This window comes from Salvia hispanica, chromosome 6 (genome assembly GCF_023119035.1).
Source record: "Salvia hispanica cultivar TCC Black 2014 chromosome 6, UniMelb_Shisp_WGS_1.0, whole genome shotgun sequence".
Taxonomy (NCBI): Eukaryota; Viridiplantae; Streptophyta; class Magnoliopsida; order Lamiales; family Lamiaceae; genus Salvia; species Salvia hispanica.
In genome coordinates, this window is record NC_062970.1 from 14,332,252 (window position 1) to 14,346,253 (window position 14,002).

Consider the following 14,002-nt stretch of genomic DNA (forward strand, 5'->3'; position numbering starts at 1 on the left):
TTAAGTGACAAGTTATTCACTCTCTGCTTTTTTTAAACTCATTGAAATATAAAATGATAGTTTCGGGAAAAAATGATAATTGCCCTTGATAAAATGATAGTTTCGGATTATAAAATGATAGTTTCATGGGATATGGAATAAATGATAGTTTCATGAAATGATAGTTTTTGAGATGAAAAAATGATAGTTTCATGGGATAAAATGATACTTTATGTTTGTTTTGTGTGTGTGTCGATGCTCACTGGCTAGCCTGGCGTGTGTTTTTTGTGTGTGTTGTTGTGTGTGTCTACGTGTTTTGTATGTAGAAATTGTGTGTTTTCTTTTGATAGAAATGATACTTTGTAAAATGATAGTTTAAGTGATAAAATGATGCTTTGTAAAGTGTTTTTGTTCTACTTAAGTGACAAGTTATTCCCTCTCTGCTTTTTAAACTCATTGAAATATAAATGATAGTTTGAGAAGAAAAAATGATAATTGCCCTTGATAAAATGATAGTTTGATTATAAAATGATAGTTTCATGGATATGGAATAAAATGATAGTTTCATGGGATAAAATGATAGTTTACGAATGAAAAAAATGATAGTTTCATGATAAAATGATGCTTTTACATGTTTGTTTGTGTGTGTGTGTCTGATGCCTCACACTAGCTGTGTTTTTGTGTGTGTTGTTGTGTATCTGTTTTGTATGTGAAATTGTGCATCTTGATAAAATGATACTTTGGGTGCATAAAATGATGGTTTTGAAAATGATAAAATGATACTTTGTAAGTAGTGTTTTGTTCTACTTAAGTGACAAAGTTATTCCCTCTCACGCTTTTTTAAACTCATTGAAATATAGAAAATGATAGTTTGAGAAGAAAAAAATGATAATTGCCCTTGATAAAATGATAGTTTTGAGATTATAAAATGATACTTTGACTTTATATAATGACATAAACTATTTAACATGAAATCTTTTTGTTTATTAGGAAAGAACATTCGTGATGATGATGATGATCAACGTAGAACATTAGCGAAGAGTAGAACATATAAAAATAAAGAAAGAAAGAATAGCGATACGATGGTAAGAACTGACATCAAAGAAGAAGCGAGAAAAAAGTTGTTCAAGATATTGCGAGTCATTAGGATAGCAACTTTGGCGAGGAAGAGAATCCGACTTCTTCGTTGACATGCTGAACCTCTAAACGAGAATCAAAGAAAGGAAATCATTAGAGAGATTGGGTTTGGCATCTAAACTTGATATAAGAAGTTTCCCAAGAGCATTGGCGTATTATCTAATCAACAACTGCCGGTAAAACTTCATCAATTGAGTTGGCAGTGGGGAATCACTGTTTTTAGATGATGAAGATGTTCACATAACTCTTGGGTTCTAGATTGGATCTTTACCTATCAATAAAAGCAAATTTCAGAAAAAATACCCACATCAAAACTGAAATTGCTAAATTACGTAAAGGTGGAGAGAAAAAAATGGTGCCAAAAGTATGTTGTAGAGCAGATGGAGAGAGAGACAAGAAGGTGGTGAGTTCTTTAAATGGACTTTTATGGTTCTCATGGAGTATGCCTTGATTAGCACTCCTGGTGATGGAAATTTGAGGCCAAAAATTTTAGATTACATAGCTGATGTTGAGAAGATCAAAGAATACAATTGGTGGCTATATATATATCAGTTAAGCAAACAGGTGGAAAAAAGACCGCAGTAAAAAGATAATATTTCTGGGTGATTATCTTTGTAGTGGTAAGAATATATTTGTTTTCCATTGTATGAATCTATTCTGAGAAAAACTAATATTTAGTTTTGTTTAATGTAAGAGCTTGATTCTCTTTTGAAAAAAAAATAGTGCCAAGATGTTATACCCAACGGTGAAAGGATGGTGCAGGCGTTGAAAGATGAACAAGCGAGAAATGGAGAATTGACATTTGAAATTGCAGGTCGTATGTATGGCCAGAATATAAAAGAGCCACATGAAAGAAAATGATAAAGATGAAGAAGATGAATCTCAAGATGTAGAAGTTTTGAAGACAAATGATCATCATGATCATGATGAAGTGGGGACAACCCGATGAATGGGAGAATTTCATAAATGAATGGAAGGGAGTGCAAAGGATGTTAAAGCCTCGATGTTGAAGATGGTTGATGTCCTTGAAGCGTATGGGATAAACCTCGAGGAATCTCGATAGCTTCAAGATGTCTTGTGATACAACGAGAAATGCGATGGGATTGAGAGAAGGGTGTGGAAGCATGTTATAGAAGGGGATGTCTGATGACAATTTATAAACAATGATGAAATGATGATCTGAATGGATTGATATCATGATTGAGTTAACTAAAAGTGGCGAGAGGACATATATATTGGCTTCACTCGATACACGAATGTGATGGCCAGTCCTAGTAAAGTCAAATTTAATCGGGGAAAAGGATGTGGAGAAGGAAAGATGATGAAGAGGTGAAAAAGCGGCGAAAGCAGAGAATGAAAGCGAAAAGGAAAAGGCTAATAAAGCATTTGTAAAAAGAAAAGGAAAAAGTTTGAGAGAAAGAAGTTCGGAATGAAGAATATGAGGTAACTTTTTAAAAATGATAGTTTAAGTACATAAAATGATTGTTTATATGTTTAAAATGATATATGTTTGATGATGTTTTGGTAGTTGTTTTATTTGAAAGCGATACTTTGAATCATAAAATGATAGTTTAAAGCGGATAAAATGATACTTTTGCCTGATAAAATGATAAAATTGATACTTTTGCTGATAAAATGATAGAAATTGTGCTTTTTGCATGATAAAATGATAAAATGATACTTTTGCACGAAAAAATAATAGAAATTGTGCTTTTGCATAATAAAATGATAAAAATGATACTTTTGCATCATAAAATGATACTTTTGCATCATAAAATAGTATCCCTTCTATCAATAACAATTTATATTTTTTAAATGAAAGCATGACGAGTTGATAACATAATATCCACTGTCATCCAAGGATATAAATGTTGAAAAGGAGATGATGAAGTTTTAAAAACTGAGAGAGAGAAAAGAAAATTTGAATAGGACAAGGGAAGAAGGTGGTTTCTCAAGATCAAGATCCTCCGGTCGAAAGGAGAAGGAGAAAGTGAATTGAACAACAAACAAAATTGTTGAAGCAATGTGCTCCTGATGTCGGGCGATGTCGAAAGAAAGTGAATAAAGAAGAGAGAAATAATGTGCGGTTGATGAAAGATGAAGAAAGTGAACGGTAAGTTTTGAATTACTAATTATATTCTTATTGGGATTCTTAATAACATTATATATGGTGAAATCTCAGGTTATGAGTAGTTTATGAGAACGACAAGATCACATTGTTCAAGATTGACTTCCCGGCCTTGCTCCACGTTCATCGTCGAGGATCAACATCATAGATGCATGTTTGTGTTCCTCGGCCCAATGAAAAATTCAAATCAAAGGCATCACTTAGAAGTCGTCTTTTCATCAACACGACACCTACGGTACGATAAACGAGTAAATAAATAATAGTATTACATTAAAAATTAAAATATATTTACAAAATGTAAACATGACAGTTACAACATTACTGCCGAGGAGATGGTTGGGTGACAGTGAAGATTTTGCTGAATGAATTTGTGTCATGATTGAAAATTTCAAATGGGAAAATTATGACTGCAAGCAGAAGTCTTAATTAGATATACATTACGAGAACAAGAGATGCGTTATAATGGTAACCAGTATTTATGTGATAAGTAATAACCATTATCATTTTATGGGTCAAAAGTATCATTTTTACTAAAAATGATATTTTTAAGATCCATAAAATGATATTATTCTAAGTGATACTTTTCATCCATAAAATGAGATTTGTGGGTTATCACAATAAATATGGGTTATGATATGATCACATCCCTTGAACAACATACCTATATTTTTGAAAATGACATTTATATAATGTTTTTGAAAATTAGATATTCTTTCCAATGCAAGAAATGCGAACATTATTATATCATGCGCTTGATCTCAATGCAAATGATGGATGTGATTGACCAGTGCGGTTAGTCGAATTTACTTGAGAGAAGAAATATGAAGATACTTTGAAAATTACTCTGGTATGTTTAGTTAAAATGCATTATTAGTTAAAATGCATTGACTATATTGGTATGGGTAATATAATTTTTAATCAACCTCGTATGTTTTGTGTTATTTTGAATAGAGAAATTTAGCTTCGAACTTTTAATAGCTTGGAAATGGACTCAATCCATCAATGGGAAGAAGCGTGGCCTGTCAAACGGATACATGAATATGCCATGAAAGCGAAACGATACAAATAAAGTTGGTATTGGAATTTATGTGATGCGCCATTTGGAGACTTACATGGGTGGTCTGTTCGTAGCTGGAATTGAGGTTTGAAAGAGGAGCAGTGCTCATAAAACTCGTGCCGAGATATCTTTTGAAGCATTGCTTATTAGATACCTATGAAGGCTTTTGAGACCTGATGATAAAGAGAAGTTTGAGAATGACGGCAAAAAGAAGATATTGATGTTGAAAAGATGATTAGAGAATTTAAGCCCCCTTGTATACTAAACTTCTGTGTTGATAATAGCGTTTTGTAATAGTGGTTTGAGATATAATCACCCAAATTATCATTTATACACTTCCTGACTATGATTTTGTCATTATATCGTTTTATCGGTCAGTATCATTTCTATCATTTTATCACTGCTGAAAGTATCATTTTATCAGCTAGCAGTATCATTTTATAATTTTATAAATTGAAATGCTTTATCGACTTATATATCATTTTGTGTGAGATTAAAACATCATTTTATCTAGTTGATAGTATCATTTATCGAGTACCTATGTCATTTTCCGACTTATACATCATTTTATAAGGTTATTGTCCATTTATTCTTTATAGTATCATTTTCGAGTTAAGTATCATTTTATCGGTTATAAACAAAAAGAATGATTAATTATCAGCCAAAGTATCATTTTATCGGTCAGTATCATTTATCATTTTAGCTGTGAAAGTATCATTTTATCCAGCTGTAATTATCATTTATAATTTTATAAGCCAAAAACATCATTTTATCGGCTTATATATCATTTTTCGCATTACCGAAAAGGGTTAAGAACATCATTTTATCGGTTTATATATTAAAGAATGATGTTATCGGCTAAAGTATCATTTTATCGTCGGGAAATATCATTTTATCAACTAATTATCATTTTATCAAACTGCGAGTATCATTTTTATCGGCTTATATATCATTTTTGATGTCATTTTTCGGGTTAAAGTATCATTTTATCGAGTTTATAACAAAAAGAATGAGTTTATCGGCCCAATGTCATTTATACTAAAATACCTAAACTATATCAAATGGCTAAATCGACTTCTCATTGACTCTACCACGATTTCTTGAATCATGACGACCCATCTCATGACATTTTACCACCGTCGTAGAGGCTTATTTGCTTTCCTTGTGCACTCTGCCACTGCTGCCTTCTACTTTGCCACTAAATTTGATCCTTTAGTACTAACAAGCGTCTGGAGATGTACATCAATTGTCGAATGCTTGCCATTCCATAAAAATCCTCCAACCATCTTCTTCTTTTATTGTGAAGGTCTTTGCACAATTTCCAAACATATCTTGTTCCAAATCATCAGACCGGCCTTAACAAAGGCAAATGATCCCATCTTTCCTTGGTTTTGGATGTCGATAAAGTTGGAGAACAACTTTTCTTAACTCTGCTTTTCATCCAAATGCGCAAGATAAAAGATAACATTATTACAATAGTACTATCATTTCTCATTGAAAAATAAATTTTACAAATAAAGGTTAAAAATGGAACACCGTTCAAATGGTTGTTTGTTCCTCGGATGGTAGTCGTATGCCTTTAGTAAGAAACTCTTGACCACCTTCGACCAAAATATTTCTCGGGAATGAGATTAGCGGGCTTATTCTTCAACAAGCAAAATATATGACAACATAACAAACCAGTGTTCTGGAAAACTTCTTGCAACTTCACAGTCGAATGTATTACACTTTGATATCATGGCATCGATGTTGCCATATTGGTCCTTGACCTGATCTTCTTGATGTTATCCTGTGATGTAGTTATAGAAACAATCTCACACCTGATACTTATTTCTTTGTTGTACATGTTTGAAAATAGAATCGATTAGGTGTAGATGCATGCTTCAAATAGGCAATTGGGTTGACAAATCGGAATAGTTGAGTAATCGAAGTAGTTGATCGTGAATTGGCATTCCTTTGATCTCCCAGTTATAATTAAAGAAATTGATGAAGCGTACAAGATTTGCGTGGCTTTGTGTAGTTTTTAAAAAAAGCTATTCTCCGTTGTTCGGTTGTCGATGTAGTCTTTAGAGGCGACCTAATGGGAAAATCTCGAAAATAAGCGGGAGCCAAGATTCTCTATCTTACGACATTGATCCCGAACCCGATTGCGTCTTCTAATCCGTACAGTTCCGTGACTATATCATTCCATATTATATCAAACTCATCGAATACTAACAAATCGAGACCAAACACATGCATTCGAATTTCTATCATTTTATCATGCAAAAGTATCATTTTATTAGTAAGAACTATCATTTTATCTACTGCAAGTATCATTTTATCAGCAATGAGTATCATATTATCAGATATGAGTATCATTTTATCAGATATGAGTATCATTTTATCAGCAAAAAGTATCATTTTATGTCTATTAGCAACAAAAGTAATATACCTGTTAGTGTTGTATGTTGAATCAAATGAAATTACATCTCCAAACATATGATAATTTCGTCTTGAAATAGCATCAGCCCAAAAGAGTCTAGTTAACTTTCCATGAGATCCTATCTCAATTTCATAATAGAAGGCATCAGATGATTCCTTTTGAGAACGCATATAATCAAAAATCATTTGAGCATCTGAACCATCAATATTGGACATAATATCACGATAACCATTTCTAATATCAATAATATCACATCCAACATTTTCAGGTCCACCCATTATCTCCTTCAAAAGTTTGAATGTGAGAGTGGGACCAATATTACACCTGCCACAATCCTCCATAAACCTCCGATGAATAGGATCCAGATTGCGATTGGCCATCATAAAATGCCTATGCTCATCCGCAACCATTAAGTGATTATGATACTCAACAAACTGATAAACCTCATATCCTCTGCTCTTGCCATCTGAATAATATCTCAAATTGAGCTTAGCAAGACATTCACACCTAAATGACCGACACCTACGCTTCTTAAAAGACACTTCAGTTGATTGGGATGCATGACCAGGTATAAAATTCTTAGAGCCTTGTCTGTTGCAAGCCAAATACTGCCACTTAGTAATACCTTGAACTGATTTGTTACCCATTTTACGAATGCCAAAACCAACTGAACGAGAATAATGTTCATAGAAACCAACTGCTTCTACTAATGTATTGAATTTCATACCAATCATTGGCTTCAAAGCATCATCACAAACAGGAATGTACATACCTACAAATCAATAAAAGTGTCATTTTATCATAGTATCATTTTATCATAATATCATTTTATGCACTAAAAGTATCATTTTATGCAGTAAAAATATCATGTTATGCAATAAACCTATCATCACAAACAGGAATGTAAATACCTACAAATCAGTAATAGAATCATTTTATCATAGTATCATTTTATCATAGTATCATTTTATCCGACAAAACTATCATGTTATGCAGTAAACCTATCATCACAAACAGGAATGTACATACCTACAAATCAGTAATAGTATCATTTTATCATAGTATCATTTTATCATAATATCATTTTATCCGACAAAACTATCATGTTATGCAGTAAACCTAACATTTATAAGCCAAAAGTATCATTTTAACACATAATCGACAATACATAATATAATCAAATAAGAATTTCAGTACATCAGAAACATAAACCAATCAACAACTAATATTAATCTAAAATCAAATTCAATACATGAATATGAACACAATCAATAAGCTAAATAATAGATAATGATTGTTACCTTCGTTATTTGCTACAGATTCCATCGAAGCAAATTTTCACAGCAATTGAAGAGGTAATCAATGAAAATAAGAACGCAAAATTGAAAACATCTTCCCGATCACAATTATGGAAACAAAATCTGAAGACTATGGAAAATGAATCAAATCTGGAGCCTATGGAAACAAAATAAGCGAAAAGTATGGAAACAAAATCGCAGAGAAGAGGAGAGAATCAAATTGAGTGATCTGGATCAAAATGGAAACAAAATCACAGAGAAGATGAGAGAATCGAAAATCGCTGAGAAGAAACCGATGAGAAGAGCGTGAAATCTGGAGTGAATCTGGAGCGAAATTCAAAAATTAAATTAGCGAAATGACATATTTACCCTCTGCGCCTATTTTTATTAAGTAAATCTAAGTTTGAATCTCAACCACAAGATTATAAAATATGTGTGGTCCAGATTTAGTTATAGAGTTATCATGTGATTTGAGAGTTATGATATGATCGCATCTCTATATATATATATATATATTAAAATTTTAATTAAAAACTATATTTAATCAAGAAAGATGTACTACAATAAATTGATTACATAGTTTTACAATACTACTATTTGAAATCTAAATTATACTCCAAAATCCAACACACTAAAAGCCCACTAAATATTACACAAAAATTCCAAACAATATACAATAAATTCCAAAAAGCCCACTAAATATTAAACAAAAATTCCAAACAATATTGCAATATACTTGAAGAGAAATAAAGAAATATTAAATAACTTAATATTTAAATTTCATTTATTTAATAAAAAACTTCTAAACTAAATATCATAAATTACTATATTTCAATATTTCAAAAAAATCTAAAGCAATGTTAATATTTCAAACCAATGTTAAGAATTAAAAAAATAAAAACAAAAATGTACTTATCTTGTCTCATTCTAATGAATAAAACATTTTTACAATTTTAATTTATAATTTAAGTAGAGTAAAAGTAATATAAAATTAATGACAAAAAAGAAGATGTGTGACTAAAGAATAAAGAATATGTGTTAATTAAAATAGGATAATTAAGTATAAATAAGATATAATATCATTATTTACACTTAAAAATAAAAAATAATGTAAGGTCCCAATCTAAGTAGAGCGTTTCCTATTCAATAGGGAATTTTATTTTTTATTTTGTGAGTTTTTGAATAATTTAATTAAAACTGAAGAGGAAAGAAAGAAGAAAATTGAATATTAACAAAAAAACAGTTCTTAAAAAGAATTAAAGGTGCAGTGCTAAATACGAAATAAAATAAAAAATTAAATTGAACAAAATGTAAGTTAGTTTCATTTTAACATAATTTTGAAACTAATCAATAGTGTGATGCACGTTAAAAAGTTACTGGAATAATGATAATATATTATTATGGTTTTTATCAGTCTTCATCCTCTTCTTCCAGCTGCCTTTTTTTCTATCCAATGGTTGCTTGCTATTTCTTAAAATGACTAAAAAGGTAAATAAAAATAGCTTTAAATTTTTCCTCCAAAAAGAATAAAAATGTATTTTCATCAAACTGTGACTTTAGATTAAGATAGATAGATGCCTAGATATTTTTATAACCTATTTTTAGTCTCAAATTTCCCTTCCAAGTTTTCCATAGAACATAATAATTCAAGGTATGAAGAAATGTTTAAAGAAATGACCTAAATCAGAATGGATTTGGCGGCGGAGGCATTAGATCCTGACGTTTATCCATAGCTTTTTGCTTGGAGAGTTCCCGTTTAAGTTGGAACTCCGCCTCCTTTAGCCGAATCTTGTCCCGCAGTAGACGCTCTTTGATTGTTGCATTTGAGTTTTCGAGCCTCTTTATGATTTCCTTGTTTGCTTCAATATCCGCATTGACTCGACGAAGATCCACACAGACGAGTCCATTGAGTGAGATCAAAGATGCCAACAAATTGTGTTCGCGGGATTTGTTAAAATCATTAATACTGCTCCTATAAGCCCAGATTTTTGGATATCATCACCCAACTTTGAGATATATTTGCTTCTCATTAAACTGAAAAAGACCATTTAGTTTTAATTTGATTCAATTGTAAATCATTACTACTAAAATCAAATACTAGCTTTTACTTCTAATGAATAGAAAGAGTTTCGGATAACAGAATAAAAATATTTCAAAAAATACAATATAAAACAGAAAATGAAATCATTGTTACTTGTAAGAATTACAAGTATTCGAAATTATCGTTAATCGAATTTTATAGTACTCCATTAGTGGGAGTTTAACAAAAACGAGTATTTTATGGAGTAGTAACAAAATATACGTACATACATATAATAGAGGAAACATAATGATTCGAAGCAGCGTTTCATTTGTTTTTTTTTACAGCGTTGGCCTGCTGCCACATAATTTCTTTCATATTTAACCAACAATACTATACTGTAGAAGGATACCTGACAATTCTTGATTTAAATAAGCTTTACTAATTTATAAAGCTTCCAATTAAGTGCAAACTGTAAACATGTTCATTTTGACATTACTCTATTTTAATACTCCCTGTGTAGAAAAGTTAATTAGAATATTGTTAGAAATGCAACACCCACCCTTAAAAGGCCTTCTAAGGAGAGGATCATCCTTACATAGATGAGAAGGAATTATCACCAAGTCGATGTGGGACAAGATTTAATAGTTTTAACAACTACTCACATCGCTAGAAGAAAAAGAGGGGTTGGACCGCACCTGGGTCCGGCCGGGGGCCTGGTGCTTTGGAGGTGGCAGCGGAGCTACCTGGGATGCCCACGAGGATGGTGGAGTATATGTTTATATGTATATACTTGTGACCTGTCCGTAAAAATATAGTGCAATCCATTCTCTATTAATATTTTTTCCTGCATCCGTCCAAAGCCTTTGTCCTAGTGAAAAGGAGCTTAGGGTGTCTCCACCGTCGCCCTTCCCGTTCGCCCGTCGGCGACGAGCGACCGGACGTCCGCCGTAGTGAGCGGGACGTCCGCCCACGCCCGTCCCGAGTGCCCCTGCGATGGGCTCGCCCCTCGCGTCGACGTCCGACCGGATTTTTAATTTTTTCCGTTTTTAAAAAAAAAAAAAAAAAAAAAAACTCTATAAATAGGGCTCCCCCAACTTCATTTCATTCACACCACTTGTGTTGACAAGTTTCTCTCTCTAAATCTACAAATTTCATTTCTACTATAATGGAGTACAATAGAAACTCCCCCACCACGAGCGGAGGAAACACACCCTCGATTCCCATCGGATCGGAGGGAAATTTTGCGGGGATGAATCCCCAGATGGCGGGGATGGCGGGGATGGGCGGTATGCCGGCGATGACTCCCCAAATGTTCTACACTATGTACACTTGGATGAGTCAGATGGGTCAGATGATGCCAGGGGCAGCGGGTATGCCGACAAATATGTCGGGGATGGGTGGGACGATGCCAGGGGCAGCGGGGATGGGTGGTATGCCGCCAAATATGGCGGGGGTGGGAGGGATGATGCCCGGGGCAGTGGGGATGGGCGGTACGCCGCCAAATATGTCGGTGGGTGGGTCGATGGAGAGGCGGAGCCCGAGGACGCCTAGGGAATCTGTGTATCGGCCATATATAGATTTGTTGGCCGATGATTCCCCTAGTACTGTTCCGGAGACTCAGTACGCCGGCATCGAGACTTTCTCTTTTGAGGATCTGGGGCTATCGCCGATCCGTGAGACTCCCGATGAGGCGGAGCCAGCTGCAAGGGGCAGGAGCAGGCAATGGCAAGGGCAAGGCCAGAGGCGGGGGTAGGGGCAAGGGCAAGGACAAAGTCCCGAGCTCTTCCTCGCACACGGGGGCAGAGGAGGAGGAGGGCGGGGATGAGACTGAGAGGAGGACGATCTGGTCCGTGTGGGAAAATGCCGCGCTTGCGAAGGCATGGATCGGTGTTGTAGAGGATCCTTATGTCGGGGCGAACCAGTATGTTGACCGAATGTGGCATCGCATTAGTGCCGCCTACCGCAACGTCAAACCTCCTGGGGCGAAGCCTCGCATACCCGAGCAATGGCGGAAACAGTGGCTTCGGTTGAGGCCTAAATTCAGTCGTTTTGCCGCCCTCTACCAAAACAACATGCGCATGGTAACCATCGGCATGTCTGAGGATGATGTGGAGAGACAAACCTTGGCCCAGTACCCCAACCGAGATTTGAACATCAAAGAGTTTGACCAGTGGGAGGCCTTTCTCGTGGTCAAGGATTCGCCAAAGTTTGCGATTGGTGTTGAATCGGGCTGGAAGCGGACGAAGATCAACTCTTCCGGTGAGTACAGCAGCAGTGCTGGTTCGCACGAGCTCCCCGAAGCCAAGGAAGAGGCCCCGCTACCACGAACAGACTCTCGCCGTCGTCGGCGCCCGATGGGGCAACAGGCTGCGCAGCGGATGGCGAGGGGAAGCGGCAGCGGCAGCGGGTCCTACGAGGTCGAATCGGAGGCCCCAGGAGGCCCAGAGGACGGCGTCCTCGCCCGCGCGCAGCAAACGAAGACCCTGATGCAGAGCACTATGAAGTGGTATAACACGCAGGATCCAGTGTTGAAAAGGCTGTGCAAGGAGGTGGTCGACCAATGTCGGCGCGATTTAAGGCTGCCACCCATTGATGATTATGGCGTCGAGATCGGGGGCGGGGACGTCGGAGGCGGCAGCGGCACGGGCGATGGGGACGAGGACGAGGAGGAGGAGTGAGAGCCGAGGGTATTATGTAATTTTATTTTTAAACTATGTTTTTTTTTAAAATTATGTAATTTTTTTTTAATGTAATTTTTTTAATGAAGTTTTTGAATTTTCTCGTATTTCGTTTCGACGTATTAATAATTCCGTAAATTTTTAGTCCGTAAATTGAATAATTGTGGGAAGGGCTAGTGGAAGTCCTAGTGGGAGGGGCTAGTGCAGTGGGAAGGGCTAGTGATGTGGCAGTGGAATGGGAAGGGCTAGTGCTGACGTGGCAGACAGTTTTTGTGGGAAGGGCTAGTGGAGGTCCTAGTGGGAGGGGCGCCACCGGAGACACCCTTAGACATCAATGTATGAGGTGTCGAGTTCGAATCCTCTTGACATCAGTTGTAATTTCCTCCTTTCTTAGGAGTTTATTTATAATCTCGTCCTTCTTATGATCCATAATAATAATACTACATGAAATAAGAAACAAAATGACCGACTAATAGAGCATAAAAAATGGTGGAGAAAATTGCATCTTGTGGCGGCCACCACACTTTCACTGGCTGATTATTAAGTCTAGGTCGACAAATAAGTATATTACTAACATCACAATCAAAATTTGGACCATCCAATTGGCAACAAACACACACGATTTTGGCTATTTTAAAAACTCTACAACAACGTGACAATATTATCTTGAATATATAATTAAATAATTTTTTTTAAAAGTGAAATTAACTGCACCAAAAAATTATCCTTATTGAATGTATATTACGCAAGAATATGCTTCCACGAATTCACACACAGTGGATCATCAAGAGCGAATAGTTGAAATAGTTCTTCATTATCACAAAATTCTTCCGATCATATCTACTACTGTACATTTCATATTAGTGTAATTTTTGTATATATGTTTTTTAATTCCCAAGTGGTGGTCAGTTAGTGCCCAAATCTAGTGTTATAACAAGACAACATTACAATAATGCAATGTATTAGTTAGAAGTATAGTTGGACTGATCTTTTTTTTTTGCAGCCGACTCCCTTGAGAAGTAGTTTCTGTGTCAATGGTGGCTACCGCCTACAAAAAATATCTTAGATAGTCAAATTTAAACTTTGTCAGCTCTGTCGACTCTAAAATATAGTCCACCTAATAAATGTGTGTGCAATATGTATTTATTTCATATTTGAGTTTCCAACGTTTTTTCAACTATGGCTATCCATGTGATTTAAAAATGAAATCTTTATCCCCTCCCCAATGGGAATATAGTTTTGAATGACAAAAGCTAGCTAGTGAAATTGCGTATATA

At 35.2% G+C, this 14,002-nt stretch overlaps 1 protein-coding gene across 1 annotated transcript; it reads right to left on the bottom strand.

The window, feature by feature from the left end:
• Window positions 1-6,419: 6,419 nt before the first annotated feature.
• Window positions 6,420-8,275, bottom strand: LOC125194760 (protein FAR1-RELATED SEQUENCE 5-like). The gene is made up of 2 exons (XM_048092987.1): window positions 8,028-8,275; window positions 6,420-7,498 (listed from the first exon to the last, which is right to left on the bottom strand). Exons 1-2 carry the CDS (start codon window positions 8,050-8,052, stop codon window positions 6,420-6,422), a joined length of 1,104 nt encoding a protein of 367 aa, XP_047948944.1. The 5' UTR covers window positions 8,053-8,275.
• Between the last annotated feature and the right edge of the window lie 5,727 nt (window positions 8,276-14,002).